General features: G+C 48.3%; 1 protein-coding gene across 5 annotated transcripts; it reads left to right on the forward strand.

Annotated features, from left to right (window-relative positions):
• The first annotated feature begins 143 nt into the window (after positions 1–143).
• RNH1 (ribonuclease/angiogenin inhibitor 1) lies at positions 144–14683 on the forward strand. 5 transcript variants are annotated; one of them, XM_069857828.1, is made up of 11 exons: positions 144–233; positions 3227–3359; positions 3869–3974; positions 5652–5822; positions 8637–8807; positions 9361–9531; positions 10345–10515; positions 10994–11164; positions 12079–12249; positions 13676–13846; positions 14255–14683. In XM_069857828.1, exons 1-11 carry the CDS (start codon positions 159–161, stop codon positions 14340–14342), a joined length of 1599 nt encoding a protein of 532 aa, XP_069713929.1. In that variant the 5' UTR covers positions 144–158; the 3' UTR covers positions 14343–14683. The 5 variants fall into 5 exon arrangements, with proteins under 5 accessions (XP_069713929.1, XP_069713934.1, XP_069713930.1 ...); XM_069857833.1 differs by lacking the exon at positions 3227–3359 and having other exon boundaries at positions 156–233; positions 14255–14667; XM_069857829.1 differs by lacking the exons at positions 144–233; positions 3227–3359 and adding an exon at positions 2755–2885 and having other exon boundaries at positions 14255–14675.
• Positions 14684–25165: the final 10482 nt, after the last annotated feature.

A 25165-nucleotide genomic window follows, 5' to 3' on the forward strand; every position in this document is an offset into this window, starting at 1 on the left:
TATCACTATCAGGTTTTGTGGGATGTTTGCATCATCACTAAGCTAGGTTTGATTGTGTACTGCGTACAGCCGCTGAAGAGCTGCCCTGGGAAGAAAAAAGTCACCACAACCCAAAACTGCTTTTCTCCCTCTAGCAGACACGATGTGTACAACAGCAGATGTTGCATGGTAACGGCAGCAGGAAGGCGTCAGCTCTGCCCTCGTTGCTCCCGCAGAGCGCCGAGAAGATCGAGGTACGTATCAGCAGCAAAAATGGGCTCTTAAACTCCTCAAACTTTCCCTTCTGCTTACCAGGGGGGAGCATGTAGTGATTTTAAAGCAGCGTGTCACAGAGGCTGCTTTGTAAAGAATGGCTGATTCTGCTTAACTGAACAATTGTGTGTACTGTGGGAATGGGGATGGGGTGTTTGTAGGAAAAAGAAACTGTGGGAGATGTTAAGATTTTGGGGGCGAGGAAGGGAGATGACTCAGTAAGTCACCAAAAAAGCTCTCAGCACTTCAAAACTTTTCTTTGCTCCGTCTTGTGAAAGCCTGAATGAGCTTTTGCTGGGACTTAAAGTACTAGGAAACAATAGGGAGACAGGGAGCAGCTGGCAGCTGGAGGAGGAAGCAAGCCGAGTGATGACAAATACCTCCCAGCCCCAGCCAGGCGCTGGCACCCTTGCTCGGGATGAAGGATGGATGTGTGGGCAAGCTGCTGATCACCGGGGTCAGGTGGGTGCAGGGGCATGGGGATGGCAACAGGGAGGGCAACAGCTATCAGAGCAGCAAAACTCAGACTGCACCCATCCTCCATCGCTCTCATGGCTCCACTTCAAACAGCTTAGAGGAGCGGCCTTTGTGCCAGTGAGGGGAAGCTCTTCTCATTAGCGTATTGTGCTAATGAGAGAGACAGAATAAGATGCAGCATGGATAGAACTGGTGATGGAGAGAAGGCACATCCCAGGCCCTCCAGGCTGGCCCCTAGACACAGCTGCCTTGCAAGCTGGAAGTCAGAGAGACTTTTTGTTGTTGTTCCCAGTTCAAACAATTCTCAGCTCTAGCTTCCCAGGGGAAGTGCAAGGGGCATCCTGTCCCCCCTGGCCAAGATCCCCCTTGTTGCCTCTCCACTGGGTAACTTGCATTTATCCCCATTGTGCTCTGGGTCCAAGCATGGGGCCAAGGTTACCCTCTCAGCCCAGATGGGACATCTTCCCATCTAACATGTAATCCTCCCATCTCTTGTGCATCCCCTCACTACAGGGATTTCCCCCTCTCCTGTCTTGTTTCCTTCGTATCCCAGTGCTCCTGGGCTGGGGGGAGACAGGGATTGATGGGGAAAAGGGGCAACAGGGGAAGGGGGGGAAAGGGAAAGGGGAGGAAAAAGAGAATCGAAAGAGGAAAGTGGGGGAGAAGATTAAGAAGAGGGAAGAAACAGAGAAAGAGAAGGGAAGGGGGAGAAAAGGAGGGTAGAGGGGTGAAAACAGAACAAAAGAGGGAAGGGGAAAGAAGGGAGAAGGAGGAAAGGGAGAGACAAGGGAAATGAGAAGAGCACAGGAAAAAAGAGAGAAGGAAGGTAGAAAGAGTGGAGGAAGGGAAGAAAAAGAGGGAAGAAGGGAGTGGAGGAGGGAAAAAATGGGAAAGAAGGGAAAAGAATGGAGGAAAAAGAGGGAAGTGGGGAAAGCACAGGAAAAAAAGAATTAAGGGGAAGGTGAGAAGGGGAAAAGAGGAAAAAGGGAAGTGAGAAAAGCACAGGGAAATGATGGAAGCAAGACGACGTGGAGGGAATGGATGAAGAAGGGAACGGGAAAGAAGAGAGGAAAAAAGGGGGGAGAGGGAAGCAGGGAGAAGTCAGGAAAAAAGGAAGAAAGTGAAAGGTGAGAAGGTGGGAAGAGAATGGAAAGGGGGAGGAGAAGGGAGACGTGGCAGAGAGTGTAGGAAAAAAGGGAGAGAGAGCGAAAAGGGAGGGAAAAGGGGAGGAAAAAGGGAGAGGAAGAAGAAAACGGGAACAACAGAGGAGAAAAGGGAGAGGAAGTGGGAAGAAGGAGCAGCTCCCGCCCCGGGCCGGCTCCTCCTCGCGGGCCGCGCGGCTGCGCGAGCGCGGCGGGCGGAGCGGCGGTAGGAGCGGAGGGAGCGGGCGGCGGGGGGAGGCGGGGGCGGCGGCGCCTCGCGGGGCGGCTGTCAGGCAGTCAGCGGGGGGGCTCGGAGCCAGCCGGTTCCCGGGGACGCGGAACCCGAAACGGGATCCTCCGCAGCCGCCAGGAGGGTGCAGGGCTCCGGGAGGGGTGGCGGCGGTTTGAGCCGAAGGAGGCGAAACGGGGAAAATAGAGCGAACCCGGGAGGCGTTCGCCGACTTATGTGATTGGTTTCTTTCGCGCCGGTTCCCGCTGGGGTCTGACCCGGCGCGGCCCGAGCCCCGGGAGGCGCGGGGCGGGGACGGCGGCCTGCGCGCTGCGGCGGGTCCTCTCCCCGCAGGGATGGGGCGTTTGCGGTGGGTGGAACCTGAGGAGGCTGAGGGGAGACCTCATTGCTCTTTACGACTGCCTGAAAGGAGGGTGTGGAGGGGAGGGAGCTGGCCTCTTCTCCCAAGTGACAGGGGACAGGGCGGGAGGGAATGGCCTCGAGCTCCGCCAGGGGAGGTTCAGGCTGGACATCAGAAAAAAAAAGGGTCATTGGGCACTGGCAGAGGCTGCCCAGGGAGGTGGTTGAGTCACCTTCCCTGGAGGTGTTTAAGGCACGGGTGGACGAGGCGCTGAGGGGAATGGTTTAGTGTTTGATAGGAATGGTTGGACTCGATGATCAGATGGGTCTCTTCCAACCTGGTGATTCTGATGTGTGGTCTGATACCGAGCTCTCCTCTGTGAAAAGGCTGGTTTGGGATATGCTTGATTTTATGGTAGCAGGAGGTGACTGAGATGGGGCAGACAGGGATGAACAGTCACTAATGCCTGGTGGGACTTTGTATTTTTTACATTCCAATGTGATAACTCAAGAGATATTTATTTTTTTTTACAAATACGCTGTAGTCTGAGTCATGCTAGCAAAGCCAGAACCCCAAGACTGCATTTTGTCATCTACTGGAGCACTGCCTTTAATTCTGTCCATTCTAAACTCAGCCTAGAACTCAGCTATTTGCGTTGGCATATTTTTTGTGTGATTTATCCTGAGCTACTTTGCGAGGTGCTGTGTTTAAATTGGTTCAGAAATGCTGTTTGACTGCAGACCTAAATAAATTCCTGCTTACCAGCTTCTCTGTGCTTGGACTTGCCCAAAGAGAGTGACCTTTCAAAACCTGGATATCAACTTGTGGAGGAATGCTTCTCCCATATGCCTAGGTTCCACCTTTGACATACAGATGCCTGGCAAGCAGGATTTTTCATGTAAGCCCAGACAGTTCTCATGCTCATCTTCCTCATTCACTCTCATTCTCTCAAAAGTGCCCTAATTTTAAGTGTAGCTGGACAACAGACATGCTGCACTGGTAATACTCACTGGCTGTGTGGCTCAATAGTGTCATAGTTAAAAGAGTAGCACCGTTGCCTCAAAAGAGCTCCTTCTGGTTAAGTTCCCTTGGAGATGGAAGGGGGGCATCTTACTCTCACACAAGCAGCCTTCACATAACAAGCTGTTGCCATGTCTTTCCAGGATCCATGTGCTTTTTGCCTCTGGGAGGAGGGCCTTGCTAAGTCCCAGATAAAACCACTTCAACGCTGCTGGCTTTTACTGGTGTTTGCTGCAGGCCGTGTTGGAAAAACACAATCTATACTTTTTGCACGGTGTAACTCTTGGCTGAGAGCTGAGGGGGTTGAAGAGGATTATTGCTTCTCAGTCAGTGAAAAGAAAAAAGTTCATGTTTTGTTTGGTTTTTTTTTTTTAATTTATTTTTCAGGTCTTATCTCCACTGTTAAAATGGAACTTGATGTCCAGTGTGAGGAGATGAGCCCATCTAGATGGGCTGAACTGCTGTCCACAATGAAATCCTGCAAAGTCATCAGGTAGTAACTAGTTGTGTATCACCTCTTCTAAGTAAGAACTGTTGCATTTCTTTCCTGTGTTTTTCAGCTGCAAAACTGTTCACCTAGAAATTGCACAGTGACAGGAATATCTCTACCTATTTTCATCTAGAAAGTCAGTTTAAAGGAGGGGGAAAAAAACACCCTCTTGTAAAGTTTTTTCAGCTGCCGATTAGCATCTTTTGGTATGAATTAATGCTGCCTTTGTTCTATGTCATGCCATAGAACTCAGCTAGGTAATGTGGTTATCTAAACATTTGACTACTGGTTTGGTAATTCTTTCTGTGTTTCTAGGGAGGGAAGACCTCTCTGTGCTCACTAGGTTATATGCTCTCTGGGCTGCAGGTCAGATGCAGTCAAATAACTGTTACTTAATAGTCACGCACAAGCCACCTGCCATCAGCTTTTAATTCTTCACTTGGCCTTCAGAAGTACCTGCCTTGTGTGTTGAGCAAACCAGTGTGAGGGAACTGTCTCCTGAAGCATCAGTTATAGGATAGGCTTCAGAAGAGTTGCTTCTGCACTCTTTCCCCTCTTCTGGTTGGGAATTCATACCCCACACGCTGGCATTGTCATACTTGGGCTGGAGAAGATGGTCTGCATCAAGCCAGCAGTGGCTTGTAGGAGGTCAGGCAGGTTGAGGGTGACTTGCTTTTGTGAAGGAGCTTTTTGCAGGCAAGCTTCATGGACCTGACCTTGACTTCCCAAGGTCTGTCTTGGGTGGCAGAAGGCAGTGGGATGGTTGTTTCCTGGGCAGAGGCTGGGCTGCTTAAGACATGGTTGATGAGAGCAGCTGAGGCAGGGATTGTTAACTGGTGTTAAACACTATCCCAAATCTTCTTGCCAGAGAAGGGGAAGGAGAAGCCTCGTAGAGTCTCAGTTTTCATCATATTATCGAAGGAGAAATTATCAGGCAACTTTTGGCAGTCCTGGGTGTACTGGGCCTGGAGCTGTAGGGTTCCTCATGACACCTTCCTTTTGTCCCGTATCTCTTCTGCCTCCCTGTAAACCTCCCTGCCTTTCCTGGGGTCCTGATCCTTTCCTTGATTCTCCTTACAACTTAACTGCCCACATCAATTTAGCAACAACTAGAAAAATGCTGATGTCCTGTGGGAGAAGCTGCTGCTACACTGCAAACTCGGAGTTTGTGTGCTGAGAGTCAAGCCCGAGAGAAACTGCAGACTGACATGACTCACCTACGTGAGGCTAAACTGCTGATGAGTGCCTCTGGGGCCAGCTGAAGACCCAGCTTGGCTGGTCTCATTGCAGAACCAGTCTGGTCTGATAGCCAGTAAGCTGGCGTCTGGTTAGATTTGGCTTCAGACATCGGGTAGCTTGTTGCTGTCAATGTTTAAGTGAAGATGCATCCTCCAGCTGAAGCCCTGCCAAGGGAGGATGACTTGAGTCATGTGCCCTCTTCTGCACAGCACAGATTTGGTCCATGGCCTGGGGAATTGCTATCCTGCCCCTCCTGTACTGCAGCCCTGCAGAGAGAGCATGTCTTGACTTGGGCCATGTGTTACCTAACAGGCCACACACAGGCATCTTGGGGACTGCAGAGGAGTAAATCACCTGCTTTGCTTTCACGAGGAATGCTCCAGCCAGGAAGAGCAGAGCAGCCCTGAGGACTAAAGTGCTTATTCTCCTCTTCTATTTCAGGCTGGATGACTGCAATCTCTCCAGTAGTAACTGTAAGGATCTCTCCTCCATCATCGATACAAACCCGTCCCTCACAGAGCTTAAGCTGAACAACAATGAACTGGGAGATGAAGGCATTGAATACCTGTGTAAAGGGTTACTGATGCCAAGCTGCAGCCTACAGAAGTTATGGTAAAGCCCCGTTGATTTGTCTTGCTCTAACATGCTTGCAGTGTGCTGCAAGTAAAGTCATGAAGCAAAACACTATGTACTGGTAGTAAAAGCCATGCCAATGCATCTCAGCAGTTACCTAGTTCAGATGGTTGGAAAAGCCCAGAAGTTTTTACCTAAATGGTATTTTCATTAGAAGACTCCAGATCATCAGTCTTCCTTTGTCTTTGAGCACAGGGGGAAAGACAGGTAGGGTTCTCCCAGTCAAGTGAAGGCTTTCTGGAGGCTTTCTTTAGGAGAGGTAGCAGATCTTCCCCTGGCCTAGGGAGCTAGATTATCTGTTTAGACAAAAAGATGACCACAGAGGGCCCCGCCCTGCCACTAGCACATACCTGACATTTTCATAGAAGCATTTTTCAGAGGGCTTTTCTGCCAATTGTAAGCACAGTGTTTAGTGTCTGGTCTGGTTTGCTCACTCCTTACTCTAGGTGTTCTTATGAGCCCTGGTGTTTCAAGAGCTGTCAGTTGTCCTGCGCTCTACCAGATCGACTCTGCCTCAGGCCTTGTCTTTTCAATTGGACAGGGCCAGCTTGGTTCAGGACAGCACCATTATTATATTATAGCATTAGAGGGCTTTACTCAGCAACAATGGTGCATAAGCTTTAGTGAGAGCCAGCGGCTGCTGCCCGTGGTCCTTACTGACTCTCAAAGAGGTGCTGCCTTCTCTCTCCAGCATCTCTTCTGTGGGGTACTGGAGTCCTCTGGCTCCTGAGGTGGGTCTAGGATCTTTCTCACACTACCTTATAAAAATAATTTGCCTTTTAGATCAGATAGTCTGGCTTCAAAGTTTCTGTGCCCCATGCAATGAGAGTGACAAATAAAGGGAAAGTTGACTGTCATAGAATAGTTTGGGTTGGAAGGGACCTTCAAGATCATTTAATTCCAACCCCCTACCATAAGCAGGGACACCTCCCACTAGATCAGGCTGCCCAAGGCCCCATCCAGCCTGGCGCTGAACACCTCCAGGGATGGGGAATACACAACTTCCCTGGGCAACCTGTTCCAGTGCCTCACCACTCTCATGATGAAGAAATTCTTCCTTATGTCTAGTCTAAATCTGCCTCTCTCCAGTTTATACCTATTGCCCCTAGTCCTATCACTACAAGCTTTTGTAAACAGTCCCTCCCCAGCTTTCTTGTAGGCCCCCTTCAGGTATTGGAAGGTTGCTATAAGATCTCCTCGGAGCCTTCTGTTCTCCAGCTGAGCAAGCCCAACTCACTCAGCCTGTCGTGTTATGGGAGGTGCTCCAGCCCTCTAATCATCTTTGTAGCCCTCCTCTGGACCTGTTCCAACAGTTCCATGTCCTTCTTACGTTGAGGATTCCAGAACTGGACACAGTCGTCCAGGTGAGGTCTCACAAGAGAGGAATAGAGGGGCAGAATCACCTCCCTCGATCGGCTGGCCGTGCTTCTTTTGATGCAGCCCAGGACACAGTTGCCCTTGTGGGCTGCGAGCGCATGCTGCCCGCTCACGTCGAGCTTCTCGTCAACCAGCACCCCAAGTCATTCTCTGCAGGGCTTCTCTCAATCATATCATCCCCCATCCTGTATTGATATCTGGGATTGCCCTGACACAGGTGTAGGGCCTTGTACTTGGCCTTAGTGAACCTCATAAGGTTCTTACAGCCCGACTTCTCCAGCCTGTCCATGTCCCTCTGGATTACAACCCATCCTTCCGGTGTGGCAACTGCAGCACTCAGCTTGGTGTCATGTGCAAACTTGCTGGGGGTGCACTCAATCTGTCTGTCTGTATCATTGATGAAGATATTAAACAGCACTGGTTCTAGTACAGACCCCTGACAGACACCACTTGTCACGGAACTCCATCGGGACATCGAGCCGTTGACCACTACTCTTTGAATATGACACTCCAACCAGTTTCTTATCCACTGAACTGTCCACCCATCAAATCCGTATCTCTCCAATTTATTGAGAAGGATGTTATGGGGAAATGTGGGGAGGGCTATGTTGTGGGGTACTATGAAGCTAATCAAACTGCAACTCTGTCATGAGCCTTCAAGGAATAACTGTGATCCTCTATACTGGAAGGCTAACACAAGTAATTTTTCTGATAGTTTGTCCTAAGCTTCAGACTTCTTTACATACTCAAGTAACAGCCTGGATTAGTCTATTTCAGTTCTGTGGAAAGGTAACTGTATGTTTTTGTGGTTCTGTTCTGATAAAATGCCTTAGGCAATAAAAAAGCAAACAAACCCAACTCAAACTTAGGAATACCATGCACAACACCTCTCTGTTGCCAGAAAGTCTTGTGCAATAACTCTAAACTCCCCATAGCAATACCAGGGTAGTTCCTGCACTACTTCTTCCGGCCTGAGTGCTGAAGGATCCACTTCATAGATCCTTCTTGTAGTATACCATTAAACTTGTAAATGATATCCAGGAATTTAATCCAAGTTGGATGAGAGATTTACTTCTAGCTACTCTGGATCACATTTCCAGAGGAGGCAAGAAATCATAGGATGTCATTGCTTTATCTCTGGGATAAGCCTCATGATAATTGAAACACTTCTATAAAACAGTTATGGTGCTGCCTAATATAGGGTGAATCCTTCTGCTAGAGGTGCTATATGAGCGATTACGCTGAAGGAAGCATGGGGGCTACTCTTTGTGCTACAGGTATAATACTGTAGTATTAACCTGAACATAACACTTTATAGAGTTATGCACTGTCAGTGTCAAGGTGTCCTTTCAAAACTTAGCAGATGTACCTCTCTGAGACAAGCCTTCCCTCACCTCAGTTGCTTCTTTCTTTCAGGCTGCAAAACTGCAATTTGACCAGTGCCTGCTGTGAGACTCTCCACTCTGTCCTCAGCGCACAGCCATCCCTCACAGAGCTGCATGTAGGTGATAACAAACTGGGAACTGCTGGAGTGAAGGTGCTGTGTCAAGGGATGATGAACCCCAACTGTAAGCTGCAGAAGTTGCAGTAAGTAGTCACTGGGCCTTTTTGGTCATCAGGCAAATCATGCTTGCCTTTCTTTTGAGATAAACAGGAGTTTTGTTGCCAGATGTGGATATCTTCCACTTATCTGAAATTGTTTCATGCATATTCATGCTGGTTGGTCTCATGGGTTTGTAAGAGTGTCTATTTAGGTGTCTGTTCCCATAGGCTTTGTTTAACCCTTATGGCAGTGGTGGCTGTTGACTGCAGGACCTCTCTTACACCCAGGGGAAAGCTCAGTTATGTGTTCCAAGGCAGACTGTGCATTGGTTTAATGGAGTACTAGTGTAAAAATGGGGTGGGTAATTAATCTTGTTAGGGTCCCCTCATGTCTAGTTTAAGAAGTAATGCTCCCTGAAATGAGCAGGGAGATGCTATTAAAAATGTTACAATTATCTCTAATGCATTGCCTGGTCTCAACGCGTGTTGGCCTGTTTTCTGTCCTTGCTAACACACACTTTGCCCAACTGATGTCTTGTGGGTAGCGGGATGTGGTGAAGAGAGTTGTTTTTCCTCTGTGTTTCTTCTCTTCTCTCAGGCTGGATTATTGCGAACTCACAGCTGATATCGTGGAAGCACTCAATGCAGCTTTGCAGAGCAAGCCCACCCTGAAGGAGCTCAGCCTGAGTAACAACGCGCTGGGAGATACAGCTGTAAAGCAGCTGTGCCGGGGACTGGTGGAGGCAAGCTGCAACATTGAGTTACTACAGTAAGGAAGAACTGGTCATCTCTAACTGCAACTAGTCCTGCTACTAATCATAGCATCCGTAAGACAGGAAAAAATTTCAGGAATGCTTGAAATTTAGGCCAAATATTTTGCTGGCTCAGATTTATGTAATTGGAAACTGCAAGCAAATGTCTGGGGCTTTCAGTTTTGGGTTTTTTTGACCTTTAGCATGTGATTCTGAGCTCACTCTTAGGTCTTTTGGTACAGTGTGAGCATGCACCCCAGGTTAAACCTGCGATTACAAGGCGTGACTGCTTACCAGGATCTGAGAGCAGAGGAGCAATTGCCTTCGGTGGCTCCAGTTCTTGCTCCTGAATTACCAGCCAGCTCAGTATATTTATTCAGATCCCTTTTTTTGCTTCAAAACAGAGATGGTGGATTTTGCCTCATATCTGGGGCAAAGCCCCTGAAGCAGTTTAGGTGAGAAACACGATTCATTTTATCTTGCCTTGGTGCTTCAGCAGGCATCTGCCAGACACTAACTGTGTCATACAGCTAAAAGTTCCTCTAAAAAAGGACAGTTGATATTAAGGGGGAGTTTAGCAAAAATCATCCTTGCGTTAGTGGATGTACATGGATGGGGCAGCCTTGTGGAGTGCAGGAGGAGTATGTTGTCTTACCCAAAGCCTGTCTAGGCTGTATCTTCTTTGAGCCTTTGAGGATGTAGCAATGCCCAGCTGAGCTGCTCTGGTTTGCACAAGGAACCAGACCATAGCTCCTTTGCAGTCTGAACTGGGGGCTTGGGGTGTATCTAGCACAGCTGTTCTGGAGCAGCAACTGTGTTTTTTCCTGCAGCCTGGAGAACTGTGGCATAACCAGCGATAGCTGTCGGGAGATTAGCGCTGTTCTCAGTAACAAGTCATCACTCGTAGACCTCTCCGTGGGGGATAACAAGATCGGGGACTCTGGTCTGGCTCTGCTGTGCCAAGGACTGATGCATCCTAACTGCAAAATTCAGAAGCTATGGTAAGGGTAGGCAGAGGTTCTTGGCTTGGACCCTGTAAGAGGGATTTATCTACTTTGTGCCCTTAAGTGGAAGGTTTCTCAGTTACGCCCCCTAGTGAAGAATATCTCTACTGCAAATTAGTTACTTCTCACAACTGGGTGGAGGAAACCATGAATGAACAGGACTGCACTGAAATTGTTTTGATCTAATTCTGGGGAGAAGGTGAATGGAAATTTGTGATGATATTGTCTTGGCTTCCTGTCAGGTTCTGAGTACTAGAATTGCATGTTCCTGTGTCTTTTTTTTGTTACAAACAGCTTTTGGTGCAACAGATGTAAAGTAAGGAGCAAGCTGTGTAGTGTGATGCATGAATGGGTTTTGGAAAGGACAGAAGAAAATCAGATGATGTAAACAGAAATTCAGAATACTAAAATAAGACTCTTGTTTTCTAATCTAAGCCGTTCTTGGGGGGAAATAATGTTTTATTCATCCCTACAGGTTATGGGACTGTGATCTCACAGGTGCTAGCTGTAAAGATCTCTCCAGACTCATCCGCACAAAAGAGACACTCACAGAGATCAGTCTGATAGACAATAACCTGAGAGACTTGGGGATGGAAATGCTGTGTCAGGCGCTCAAGGATCCCAAATCTAAGCTCCAGGAGCTGTGGTGAGCTGCTGTCAAGTTTCACATACCCACTGCCTTCTTTGGAGACCTCATTAAAGAAAGATGTCAGTGAAGTAATGCCTACCAGTTAGATCTTCAGCTCCAATGGTTCCATGAACAACTCATGCTAGTTATTACCTAAAGGATGTAGATTTACAGAGCTAAAGGGATTTATATTTCTAAACTTGGATACAATTTGAAGATCTGCCCCATAGTTACCCTGTTATAAACAATAGAAGACCAAGCATCGCTTGCAGAGCTTCTCTAATATATTTCATTGTACAACAAATGTCTTTTGAAGTTTGAAGGGCCTCATCTAATAGCAAAATGAGCACGGTGATCGGCTATTGCAAGTTCTCCGCTGTATCCATCTCTCTCATGCCAAGAGAAGGTTCTAGTGACATAAACTGTTCACAGCATCCTGTATGCTGACAGTGTAATGCTTTAGGACGGAATGGTCTGTTCTCACGTGGCCAAGAAAGGACAATTTCTTTCTTTCACATAGTACTTGAACAAGCAGCACTTCTTACATTACAAGTTCAGCTTCTGCCCCAAGTGGATTCTTTCTCTGCTCTGGTGGCCTGGGAGTTGATGAGGTGCCTCAGGAGTGCACAATGGAGCTGAGAGTTACTGTGAGAACAGCGCGCTTCGTCTCAAATCATTCCTATGCTTTATGGGCAAGTGCCTTTCCTAGGTACATGCTCTGAGACAGACATCCCAAATATAAAGAATGGGAGAAGTGCTGCTTAGAAAGGATGGAGCAGACAGAGGGTTGAGAGGAGTATGGTGATCGTGAGAATACTTTTGATTGCTCTGTCCAGGCTCCTGTGAAGCAAATGCAAAAAGTGAACAGTGTGTGATACTGTCTACATCCCCTATCTCATGTCCTCTCATCTCATGTCACTTTTGCCTTGCAGGATTAGGGAGTGTGGGCTCACAACTGCTTGCTGCAAGGCCATCAGCTCTGCTCTCAGTGTGAACAAGCATTTGAAAGTACTGCACATTGGTGAGAACAAGTTGGGAGATGCAGGTGTTGAACTCATGTGTGAAGGGCTGCTGCACCCCAACTGCAACATCCAGTCCCTATGGTAAGATATAACCTCAGAAGTCATCCCATCTCTTTCTTTGTTACCCTTCTGAGAATGAGGTGTAGAGAGGGGAAGATAGCATTATATGGTAACATGGTATTATTTTGCTCACATGAAACAATTCACTCCACAAACTGATGTTTAACTAGTCCACTAGCAAGCAGATAGAAGCCACAAGTGCTTCCATGAATCCTGTCACTTGTGGTCTCTTGCAAGTACAGGCTGTGACCCATGCAATGATTCATTCATAGCCATCCACAGCCACTCTCCCAGGTGCGGAACTGAAAATTCATGGTAGAGTGTACCTTCAGGATCTAAAGTAGAGTGTGGGGAGGTTGGATGGATTTTGCTTTGTTTTGCAAGAAGCTCACTGTAGAGCTTCCCGTGCCCTTCTCTGAGCTCACACACAGGGTCTTTCTCAGGTGGGACACAGGTGGTGGAAGAGCTGGTCCTGGTCTGATGTGTTAACTCCCATACCTGCTAGCTGCGGTGCAAAACCTACCTGTATTCACCAGTTGCCTCCTGCTTTCTACAGTGCAAGTGCTGGTCCAGCTTCACCAGTAGAGCAGGAGGCTAGATGGAGCATCACCTCCAGCCCTGTGGTGGGACTCGCTCCCCACCTGCCTGTTCCCTTCCCAGGTGGACAACAAGCTCTGGACTGGTGTGGCTGTGGCCTGTGTGATGCTTGGGGCGTGGTGCTTGTCTCCTCCATACTGTTTGACAGAAGCTGGAGCTGTGCTCCAGTATCTGAGAGTTGCAGTGATCAACTTGAGCAGATGAGTTGTGGGAGACATCAGTAAGAATCATAGAATCATAGAATAACCAGGTTGGAAGAGACCCACCGGATCATCGAGTCCAACCATTCCTATCAAACACTAAACCAGGCCCCTTAGCACCTCGTCCTCCTGTGCCTTAAACACCTCCAGGGAAGGTGAATCAACCACCTCCCTGGGTAGCCTGTTCCAGTGCCCAATGACCCTTTCTGTGAAGACTTGAAGTCTCTGCCCAGAAAGCTATGTTTGCTGACTAGTTAAAGCTACTTGCCTCTCAGCTGAGAGGCCTTGATTGCCCTTTTATAGACAAATGATTGCAAGTTTCAAGGAATAAACTTTAGAGATGACTTATGAGTTTAAACCAAAGAGAATATTATCTGTGATATTGAAGTTGGAAATCTCATCTTGGGATTCCTTCTTCCCCTGTAGCCACATGCTGTTAAGCTTCAGGGAAGACTTTTAGCTGTTCTGCAGTTGCTACAGGGACAGCTGTCTCTGGGGGAAGACCACAGACCAGCCCCTGCTGATGCCACCATAATGGGGATCTCTGGTCCGTGCTAGGGATATCTGCACCTGCTGCTCAGGTGCGTGCTAGTGGGCTGGTCTCTCAAGCCATCACTTACTTCACTGGCCTGTCCATCCTCTCCCTGTAGGCTGGGTAACTGCGATCTCACAGCAGCCTGCTGTGCAACCCTTGCCACCATCATGATTACCAAGCAGTGCCTTACCGAGCTGGACCTGAGCTACAACTCTCTGGATGATGAAGGCATCAGGAAGATCTGTGAAGCCTTGAGGAATCCCAGCTGCAATGTACAGCAGTTAATGTGAGAGATGTTTCTGGTCCTCCTTGCATTCCCTTGGGGAGGTGGTGAGCTCCAACAAGCTGAGAGGCTGAGGGGAGGGGCCTGCAAGCACTGGCTCTCTGGAAATTGCACCTGATGGCAACTGGTGACCATCTGCATGTTGCAAAACACTCCTTGTCCCTTCCAAGTGATGTGTCCACAGTGTGTTGATCTGCTTTAGTCCATACGGCACTAGAGCAAAGGGGTGGTGGGCTGGGGAGAGAAGAATAAGATGCTGTGTTGTAAGGCATATTTGTGGCTGTTGGGCTAGACTCTCCAACCTAGACAGGACCCTTCCTGTTACATGATTTTCCCAGTCTGATGATTCATGTGTCTTTCCTTAACGAGAGGATGCTCACTAAACCAGCTTGCCTTTTTGTTTGAATATAGTTTGTACGACATTTTCTGGAGTTCTGAAGTGGATGATGAACTGAGAGCCCTGGAAGAGTCCAAGCCTGAACTGAAAATCATTTCATGAGTGGTGACTGCCTGCAGAGCAATGTCAAAGCAACGTCCTTTTCTTAATCTGAACTTTTTAATACGTAAAGCTAATTAACTTAATAGAGAATTTGCTTGTACCAAAAATGTTTGTGGATTCTTTGAGTGGGTGTCCAGGGAACTGATCAACCTTCTGTGCATCTCTGGATGTATTAACTCAGAGACTCACGAAAGCATTGTACATTTTCACTGCTGCGTGACTATCCTTGAAATAAAAAAATATTGGTCATCTTCTAAAAGTGGGTCTTTACTTTTTAGGAGCTTTTTAATCCTATAATCCTGTCTAACACCTTAGTCAGGCTTTGAAGAGAACTACCTGCTGTATCATTACTGGGTTGTACTTTTGCCAGGTCTGTGGGGAAGGCTCTCCAAAAAACCAAATTGAGCTCTCCCCTAGAAGAGCAGTCTAGTCTTTCTCTAGAAGAAGAATTGGAAAAGCAGTGGTATCCAAGGCACTAGAGAGGAAAGAAATGACTGTGTGACTGTGTGACTTCAAAACTGGTGTCTCTTAAAAACTGTTTTTCCTACAAACAAAAGATGCTGTGTACGTTTTTGCTAGTGCAGGAAAGGATTTAATGGTTTGATACATTTGCTCTGGCAAGAGTGGTTCTACAGGAACTTTATTAGCGTCTGCTTACAAGTAATTAAATGCTTCATTTTTCTACTTATAAAAAGAACAATAAGATACGTCTGTGTATTTCTCCTTTAATACCAATCCATCACTCCTGAACTACTACTACCAAACCTAGTACTACCTCCTTTCATATGTTTGCTTTGGGTAAGTTCCCGGCTGAAGCACATCAGGAGCTGATCTTAGTTAAGCTGAACAGCAAGCCTAGAAGATATTCCTCCGGTTTCGGGGGACACTGGGTTTTCTTGCCCAGTTAGAGTTTTAATAAACTTATTCCATGGGAAAATGCAGCTGTTGCACACCTAAAACACAAAAAACCAAACACAGCTTAAAAATGTAGGAGATAAACCTGCCCTTGCCCTTAGGTGGCCTTGCAAGAGGAATGCCTCATTCCCCAACATCTACCTTCCTAATGCAGTCACATGGTGGCTTTAGTTCACTAGCAAATCTTGCTTGGGCACGCAAGTTAAAGGTGTCCTCCAGACTCTGGCTTCTGATGCTTGCATGTTCATACTGTAGAGGCTGTAACTGTCTTTTCTTTGTCTTAAGGAAAGCTTTGATCTAAGCATAATTTCTACAGTAGCTTTCACAAGTATCAAATGGTGCCCAAGAAGTAGCTTCTGTCTTCAGGTGGGTGTGAAGAACAGGACTTGTGTTTTCCTTAACACGTCTCTCTCTTGGCTGCCTGAAATGCTAAATAAAACATTCCTTTTTTTTGCTTTTCAAGAGCTATTTGGTCTGCTCTGTTGAGGGCAGAAACAGGTTTTGTATTTAGAAACCTACCCATCCTGAGGGGCTTTAAATAGGGTTGCCACATCCATGGTCTCTTGGACTTGTCGTGCATGGGCTCATTTCAAGCTGGAGGAGAAGACTGGGCTGAAGAAGAAAACAGGGCTGGAGAGGGGCATGTGTGTGGGGAGGCAAAAATCAAGCATCTGGCAGGTAAAGACAGAAGCCTAAAATAAATAATCAAAATCAGAAATGAATTTTGGTGAGTATCTGGTGTGATGAATAGAAAAGGATGTCTAAGAGGGAAGCTGTGGTGCTGGTGGCTGTTCCCAAAGCAGGCTGTGGTCAGGCAGGATGCAAGTGAGAGAGTTTACAGGCAAATCCTCCCTTGGCCCCATCTAGCTGGAAGGATGGGCTGAGGACTGCGTCAACCAAAGTCAAACCTGGCCCAAACTAGCTCTCAGCAAGTACCCGCACATCGGCAAGATGTGTTCCCTGCGGCGTTCCATGTGTTAGATGCCCAGGGTGTGGCACTTCCCCTCACACTGCAGCGCAGGACAGCACTGCTGCTGGCCACTGCTGCGATGCCTTTTCTTCCTTCACTGCAAGCAGAAGAGCACTGAGGTGGGTCTGCCACTATGGCCCCACTGCAGGTGTTTAGGCTCCGATGGTATGCTCCTACCTGGGGATAAACCCCACTCCTGCTGTGATCCCCAGAGTTGTTTTGCATTCCCTGCAAAAACATGGACAGGAGTGGGAAAGGTCTCTGCAGCACGTTTCACTTCTCCAGTTACCAGCTTCAGCAAGAAAAATTCATAGGAGGCACATTCTGTCATCTCAATGAGCTCAGAGCATCTCGGGCCAAGCCAGCCTGGCAGAGCCCTGCAGAGCCACCCAGGATGCACTCAAACCACGAGCTGTGCTTTAGAACTATGTGAAGTCTTGAGCTTGGCTCTAAAAATCAGATATAAATCTTGTGAACCAGGAGCAAGCCACGTAGCAAGAGGCACTTGAGCTCATAAACAAGTCTCAAGCAACAATTTGTATTCCTGAAAACTCATCCGGTTTTATTCATCTATTACAGCTGTGAAGGAACAACATTTGCATTTCTCCTGGGGCACAGTATCACAGTCCCCTCCTTCCTCACTTCTCCCACCTGTCTGTCACCCACACAAATGCTGGCCACTCAAACAACATTGGCAAGGACTTACAAACCGACAGCTTTATAAGTATGTGACGTTAAACTTGCCCCTCTCAGCTAAAGCCAGCTCCATCCACCAAGGGAAGAAATTCAGCCCCTGGCAGGAGGAAGAAAAGTGCTGGGTCAGGTACCTGCATGGATGGTATAAGCCTTTCCAAGCTAGATGGCAAATCAGTGTCACATGGGATTCTGGACTGTGTAGCTGGAGCAATGGAAACTTCAACAAGATGCATCATGGCCTACCTCGTTTGCAATTAAAGGCAGGTACACAGTGAGAGAGGTGAATTGCTGGCAGTATGTCAAGCTGCTGAAGATGTTCCAAAGCAAAAACTCAAAATGAGTCCTAAGTCAGGCTGCTTTGCTGTCAGGCTGGCACAGAGCAGCCCATAATATCTGCAGAGAGAAATAAAGCACCAGCATGGCTGATGTTTGCACGTGTACCCTACAAGCAACACATGCAAATCCTCCAGTACTGCTCGCAGTTTCCTACCTCACTGGTAATTACTCCTTCCAAGAACCACAATGTGTCATCTGGACAGTGCACTGACCCAAAGTATCCTGCAAATCCAACGCTGCCCACCCTAACTTCTTTACGCTGTATGTATTGGGTTTGCCATGTTTCATACTTCACCTAGGTGCTTAGTTCAGATCACAATTATGCTTGCAGATGATTAAAGTACCTCTGCTTCTGGATACAGAAATACTCTCCAGGCCATATTGTAATTGTCTAGGCAGCATTGCCTGCTGTGACATCTAGGTGTAGCTTAGCTAATTGGTCTCCTTGTATATCTGGATTAGATGCATCAGTTCACCTCTAATGCACCTCAACCACAAATCAAGTAGAGAGCCTGCACTTGGGAATAATTGGAATAAAGCACCAAAGAGTTTTCTCCATGGCACCTCCCACAAAGAGGGAAAAAGGGATTGTTTTTTTCATCCCTGACTGCAGTGGAGAGATGCTGCCTTCTTCACAGCAGGGTCCCAGGGGATCCATTCTCCCTTCTGTGCCACAGCATGCAAAACAAATCTTAACAAGACATGTTGCACAACATGCAGCCATGTCTCCTAACTACAGCAGGATCAAAAATAGCTATAATCCCAATGAGGTGGGTTAGAGTCAGCTAATGAATGCCCTGGAGGAGAAATCCAGCTGGATTTGGATAGCTTGATAGAAAGCAAGCAGAGCTCCTGAAGCTGGAGACACATGAATGGGACTGCTCCAAGCCTTCTCAGGGAACACCTCTGAAGCCCAGGTAGGGTAAGGAGGGAAAACCAGGTCAGGGAGGAAGGAAAGCACTGGGCAATGATGGTCTACCTCTTCTCTTGACTCCCTCATGGTTCTCGGCCCTGTAATCTCCATGTAACTTCGAACCATCTTCTAAAAGAAAGAACCACTCCTGCTTTTCACATGTCTCATTGTTTCTAAGTGTTTAAAGCGTCTTTAGACTCCTGGATTTTGTGCCTGGCAGCCATGGAAGGGTATAGGATGGCACCTACTGGCACATCTAAGACTATGGACCTAGCTCCAGCAGTGTGTGCAAAGATTTCCTATTCACTGCTGGCATCCAGCTACAACAGCTCCAGCAACATCCAGAGGATATTCCTGAAAAAAAAAAATAGAGAGAGAGGCAGGGGTTTATAAATGCTCTCCTACAAGCATCTAGAAGCTCAGCCTTTCTGCTTCATGTCCTGTCCAGTGACTGCCCAGAGCTGCAACGGATCTCATTGTGACCCTGACAGCTTTCCCAAGTGGCATCCAAAACACCAGCCCTCTGCAATTTTGCTGGAGATAATTAAGCAGCAGCCTCTCCACCACATTGTTCCCCACATACAACCTGTTCTGAGCTGGTTTCATCAATATTCAGGATACAGGAGCAGAACCAGCCACAGGAAAAAGCCCATGATCAAAGGGATCGGGTATCTTCCCCCTACCAGGATGTTGGCAGGGGCTCAAAAGGAAGTGGATGCAAGTCCACGACAGGGCAGAAAACCAACCCCCTCCTTGTCCCCACTCCCCAGGGGTCTCTCCATAAGAGATTCAAGGCTCTTGATGTGAGGATGAACCCAGGGAAAATGTGGCGGATGACTCATTCACATCAGAGCAAGGGCAGAGGCTGCAACGGCACGCACACCGTATGACCACAACTGCCACGAGGACAGAAAGGAAAGCCATAGTTGTAAGGAGAAGTTGTAGTTGTAAGGTGAAGTGAAGAGAGTGGTTAGCAAGACGGTAACATTAAATTTCCAGAGGGCAGACTTTGATCTCTTCAGCAGGCTGGTTGGTGAAGTCTCATGGGAGACAGTACTCAAGGGCAAGGGAGCCCAGGAGGGCTGGGAGCTCTTCAAAGGGGTGGTCCTAGCAGCTCAGGAGAAAGCCATCCCCGTGGTCTGGAAAAAAAGCCGGCAGGGGAGAAAGCCAGCTTGGTTGAATAGAGAGATCTTGAGGGATATCAAGAAGAAAAGAAATGTTTATGGCCTCTGGAAGAAGGGACAGGCCTCTTGGGTGGACTACAGGAGGGAAGTGAGATTGTGTAGGGAAAAAATCAGAAGGGCTAAGGCTCAGCTAGAAATTGGATTGGCCAAGTCAGTGAAAGATAACAAAAAATCTTTCTACAAATATATAAATAATAAAAGGCGGACTAGGGAGACCATACAGTCCCTATTGGACACAGAAGGGACAACAGTAACAGGGGATGAGGAAAAGGCTGAGGTACTTAATGCCTTCTTTGCCTCAGTCTTTAGTCGTAAGGAGGGTCGTTCCGCCTGTGTACAAACCCAGGAGCTAGAGGAGCAAAATGAGGCTCCCATGATCCAAGAGGAGGTGGTCAGAGCCTTGCTAGCCCGACTGGACAGTCACAAGTCTATGGGGCCGGACGGGATTCACCCTAGGGTACTGAAGGAGCTGGCGGATGTGCTGGCCAAACCCCTTTCCATCATCTTCCAACAGTCCTGGAAGACTGGGGAAGTCCCACTGGACTGGAGGCTGGCTGATGTTGTGCCCATCTACAAAAAGGGCCGCAGGGAGGACCCAGGAAACTACAGGCCTGTCAGTCTGACCTCAGTGCCAGGGAAAGTCATGGAACAGGTGATCTTGAGTGCTATCATGAAGCACATGCAAGAGAACTGGGTGATCAGGCCCAGTCAACATGGGTTCACAAAAGGCAGGTCTTGCCAGACTAACCTGATCGCCTTCTATGACAAAGTGACCCGGCTACTGGATGAGGGAAAGGCTGTGGATGTGGTCTTCCTGGACTTCAGCAAAGCCTTTGACACAGTTTCTCACAGCGTTCTGCTTGAGAAACTGTCAGCCTCTGGGCTGGACAGGCGCACACTCTCCTGGGTGGAAAACTGGTTGGATGGCCGGGCCCAGAGAGTGGTGGGAAATGGTGTGAAATCCAGCTGGAGGCCAGTGACAAGTGGGGTTCCCCAGGGCTCAGTGCTGGGTCCAGCCCTGTTCAATGTCTTCATCAATGACCTGGATGAAGGCATCGAATGCACCCTTAGCAAGTTTGCGGATGACACTAAGCTGGGTGGAAGTGTCGATCTGCTGGAGGGTCGGGAGGCTCTGCAAAGGGATCTGAACAGGCTGGACCACTGGGCAGAGTCCAATGGCATGAGGTTTAACAAGGCCAAATGCCGGGTCCTGCACTTGGGGCACAACAACCCTATGCAGTGCTACAGACTGGGAGAAGTCTGTCTAGAAAGCTGCCTGGAGGAGAGGGACCTGGGGGTGTTGGTTGACAGCCGACTGAATATGAGCCAGCAGTGTGCCCAGGTGGCCAAGAAGGCCAATGGCATCTTGGCTTGTATCAGAAACGGCGTGACCAGCAGGTCCAGGGAGGTTATCCTCCCTCTGTACTCGGCACTGGTGAGACCGCTCCTCGAATACTGTGTTCAGTTCTGGGCCCCTCACCACAAGAAGGATGTTGAGGCTCTGGAGAGAGTACAGAGAAGAGCAACAAAGCTGGTGAAAGGGCTGGAGAACAGGCCTTATGAGGAGCGGCTGAGAGAGCTGGGGTTGTTTAGCCTGGAGAAGAGGAGGCTGAGGGGTGACCTCATTGCTCTCTACAACTACCTGAAAGGAGGTTGTAGAGAGGAGGGTGCTGGCCTCTTCTCCCAAGTGACAGGGGACAGGACAAGAGGGAATGGCCTCAAGCTCCGACAGGGGAGGTTTAGGCTAGACGTTAGGAAAAAATTCTTTACAGAAAGGGTCATTGGGCACTGGAACAGGCTGCCCAGGGAGGTGGTTGAGTCACCTTCCCTGGAGGTGTTTAAGGCACGGGTGGACGAGGTGCTGAGGGATATGGTTTAGTGTTTGGTAGGAACGGTTGGACTCGGTGATCCGGTGGGTCTCTTCCAACCTGGTTATTCTGTGATTCTGTGATTCTGTGAGACTCTACTGAGGGGGACAGAGGGTCCAATATGTTGGAGTCCCTGGTGACTGGAAGAAGGGTAACAGGTAACAGTGTGCCCATTTTTGAAAAGGATAAAAAAGACAACCCTGGGAACCACCAACCTTTTCAACTTCGCCTCTGTTCCTGGGAAGATCATGGAACAGATCCTCCTAGAAGACATACTAAAGCACATGGAGGTCAGAGAAGTGATTAGCAGCAGCCAGCACGGCTTCACCAGGGGCAAGTCCTGCCTGACCAACCTAGTGGCTTTCTATGATGGAGTAACCACAGCAGTGGACACAAGAAAAGCAATGGAATATGATCTGTCTGGACTTCTGTAAAGCCTTTGACATGGTCCCCCATAACATCCTTCTCTATAAATTGGAGAGATATGGATTTGATAGGTGGATGGCTCAGTGGATAAGAAACTGGATGGATGGTTGTAATGAGAAAGTAGTGGTCAATGGTTCGAAGTCCCGATGGAAATCCGTGACAAGTGGTGTCCCTCAGTGGTCTGTACTGGGACCGGTGCTGTTTAATATCGTCATCAGTGATACAGACAAAGAGATTGAGTGCACTCCCAGCAAGTTTGTACATGGCACCAAGCTGAGTGCTGCAGTTGCCACACCGGAAGGATGGGTTGTAATCCAAAGGGACCTGGACAAGCTGGAGAAGTGGGGCTGTGAGAACCTTATGAGGTTCACAATGTCAAGTACAAGGCCCTACACCTGTGTCAGGGCAATCCCAGATATCAATACAGGATGGGGGATGATGTGATTGAGAGCTGCCCTGCAGAGAATGACTTGGGGTGCTTGTTGACGAGAAGCTCGACATGAGCGGGCAGCATGCGCTCGCAGCCCACAAGGGCAACTGTCTCCTGGGCTGCATCAAAAGAAGCATGGCCAGCCGATCAAGGGAGGTGATTCTGCCCCTCTATTCCTCTCTTGTGAGACCTCACCTGGACGACTGTGTCCAGTTCTGGAATCCTCAACGTAAGAAGGACATGGAACTGTTGGAACAGGTCCAGAGGAGGGCTACAAAGATGATTAGAGGGCTGGAGCACTTCCCATACCAGAAAAGGCTGAGTGAGATGGGCTTGCTCAGCCTGGAGAAGAGAAGACTCCAAGGGATCTTATAGCAACCTTCCAATACCTGAAGGGGGCCTATAAGAAAGCTGGGGAGGGACTGTTTACAAAAGCTTGTAGCGGTAGGACTGGGGGCAACAGGTATAAGCTGGAGAGAGGCAGATTTAGACTAGACATAAGGAAGAACTTCTTCACGATGAGAGTGGTGAGGCACTGGAACAGGTTGCCCAGGGAAGTTGTGTATTCCCCATCCCTGGAGGTGTTCAGCGCCAGGCTGGATGGGGCCTTGGGCAGCCTGATCTAGTGGGAGGTGTCCCTGCCTATGGTAGGGGGTTGGAATTAAATGATCTTGAAGGTCCCTTCCAACCCAAACTATTCTATGATTCTATACTTCTGTATGGGCTACTGTCATACCGAGTGGGGGGGGTAACTTGCTTTTCTAGTCCAGCAAAACAATCTCTTACCACGTTGGTGGCAGCGTGGCTTGCATGTGCTCTTAAAAGGCTCCCAAGGACCTGCTTTTATGCCATGATTATGAATTTTGTTTATGTTGCGGATTGTTGAGCTAGGCACATGGGAGGAACTGGGATGGGTATCCTCTTGGTTTTTGTCAGGGAAATACAATTATGTCCCCAGCTTGCAGGGCTATGGAAGGGCTGTTGGCGCCCTAGTAGGGAAGCCAAGCTCCTTCTGGGGTTGCCTGTCATGGGTCTGCAGCTCTTTTGCGCGGCTTAGGAAAAGAGGGGAAGGGTAAGATGTTTTCTGCTACTGGCAGAGTTGCAAATGTATGTGTGCACTACAGCCTGGTCTGCTGTAGGCTGTTATTCACAGGAAAGGGAATGAGTGACAGCTTACTTTAGGTGATGGAGCCATGGGGAGGACAGGGAGATGCACATGTAGGGTCAAGCATGCCCTGCACCTGTTGTGTAACAGCAGAGACATTGTTCACATTAGTGTGGTCCAGCTCAGTTAGTGATGCTGAGGCAGCAGTTTTCTTTATACCAGAGCTACTGTAAGGGGAAGCTGACTTCTAGGGAGTCCTGGGCTTCAGGAGAGCTAACTGCAGCTTCTTCAAAGACCGACTTGGAAGAATCCCATGGCTGCAGAAGGTACAGGGGTTTGAGAGAGCTGGAAGTGATTCAAGCACTTCCTCCTCCAACCTCAAGATCCATACATCCCTAAGAGTAAGAAATCAAGCAAAGGAGACAGGAGACCTGCATGGATGAGCAAGGAGCTTCTGGAAAAACACAGATGGAAGAAAGAAGTTTAATGAAGAATGTGCAAAAAGGGGCTGGCCACTTGGGTGGAATACACAAACACTGTCAGAGTATGCAGGCATCCAATGAGGAAGGCTAAAGCCCACTTGGAATAAATTTTAAAAGGGACATCAAGGACGATGAGAAGGGCTTCTTCGAGTATGTCAGTAGCGAAAGGAAGACTAGGGAAAATGTGAGCCCACTGCTGAATGAGGTTGATTGAGAACTGGCTGAATGGGAACAGCTTGGAATGTTGTGATCAGCAGCACAGAGTCTAATTAGAAGCCTGTGGCCAGCAGTGTTGCCCAGGTGTCAGTACTGGCTCAGTTTTGTTCAACATATTCATCAATGACTTGGATGAGGAGACAGAGTGCACCCTCAGCAAGTTTGCAGATGACACAAAACAGGGAGGAGTGACTGATATACCAGAAGGCTGTGCTGCCATTCAGTGAGACCTGGACAGGCTGGGAAGTTGGAACATAATGAAGTTCAACAAAGGCAAGTGTAGAGTCCTGCACCCTGGGAGGAAAAACTCCATGCACCAGTACAGGTTGGGGGATGACCTGCTGGAAAGCAGCTCTGTGGAGAAGTACCTGGGAGTTCTGGTGGATAATGAGTCAACCAGGAGCCAGAAATGTGCCCTCATGGTCAAGAAATTCAGTGGCATCCTGGGGTGCATTGAGAAGAGTGTGTCCAGCAGGTCAAGGGAGGTTATCCTCCCCCTCTACTCTGTCCTAGGGAGGCCACTTCTGCAGTGCTGTGTCCAGTTCTGGGCTCCCCAGAAAGACAAGGAGCCACCAGACAGAGTCCAGCAGAGGGCCACAAAGATCATCAGGGGACTGGAGCATTTCTCTTATGAGGGAAGGATGAGGCCTGGGTCTGTTTAGCCTTTAGAAGACTGAGAAGGGATCAATGCTTATGAATACCTAAAACGCAAATGCAAAGAGGATGGGGCCAGACTCTTTCCAAAGGTGCCCAGCAACAGGACAAGGGATAATGGGCACAAATTGGAGCACAGGAAGTTCCACCTGATCATAAGGAGGAACTTTCCTGTGAAGGTGGAAGAACACTGGAACTCCATATCTGGAGATATTCAAAACCCACCTGGACATGTTTCTGTGCAACCAGCTGTAGGTGAACCTGCTTTAGCAGGGGAGTTGGACTAGATCATCTCCAAAGGTTCCTGTTAACCTTGACCATTCTGTGATTCTATAACAATGCTCAACAGCTGCTGGGAGCCTGCATTTCCACTACTCTTTACTCTCAACAAGCATGTTCCGCCCTGGACAGGACCTAAACAACGTTCTTCCAGCTCCTGCTATTTCTGTCATAGTCACTCTGTGGCATGCTGCATGTCCAAGCTCTCCGTTACCTGATCCAAAACAGCGAAGTAGGAGGTTCCTCTTGTTAAAGTTTAGTTGTCTCTATGTGAAAGAAGACAAAAGGTGGGTAATGGGGGCAGGTCACCTCTCCCGGGTGTTACCTGCAAGGGAAAGCAACAAAGTAC

This window comes from Phaenicophaeus curvirostris, chromosome 5, assembly GCF_032191515.1.
Source record: "Phaenicophaeus curvirostris isolate KB17595 chromosome 5, BPBGC_Pcur_1.0, whole genome shotgun sequence".
NCBI lineage: Eukaryota > Metazoa > Chordata > Aves > Cuculiformes > Cuculidae > Phaenicophaeus > Phaenicophaeus curvirostris.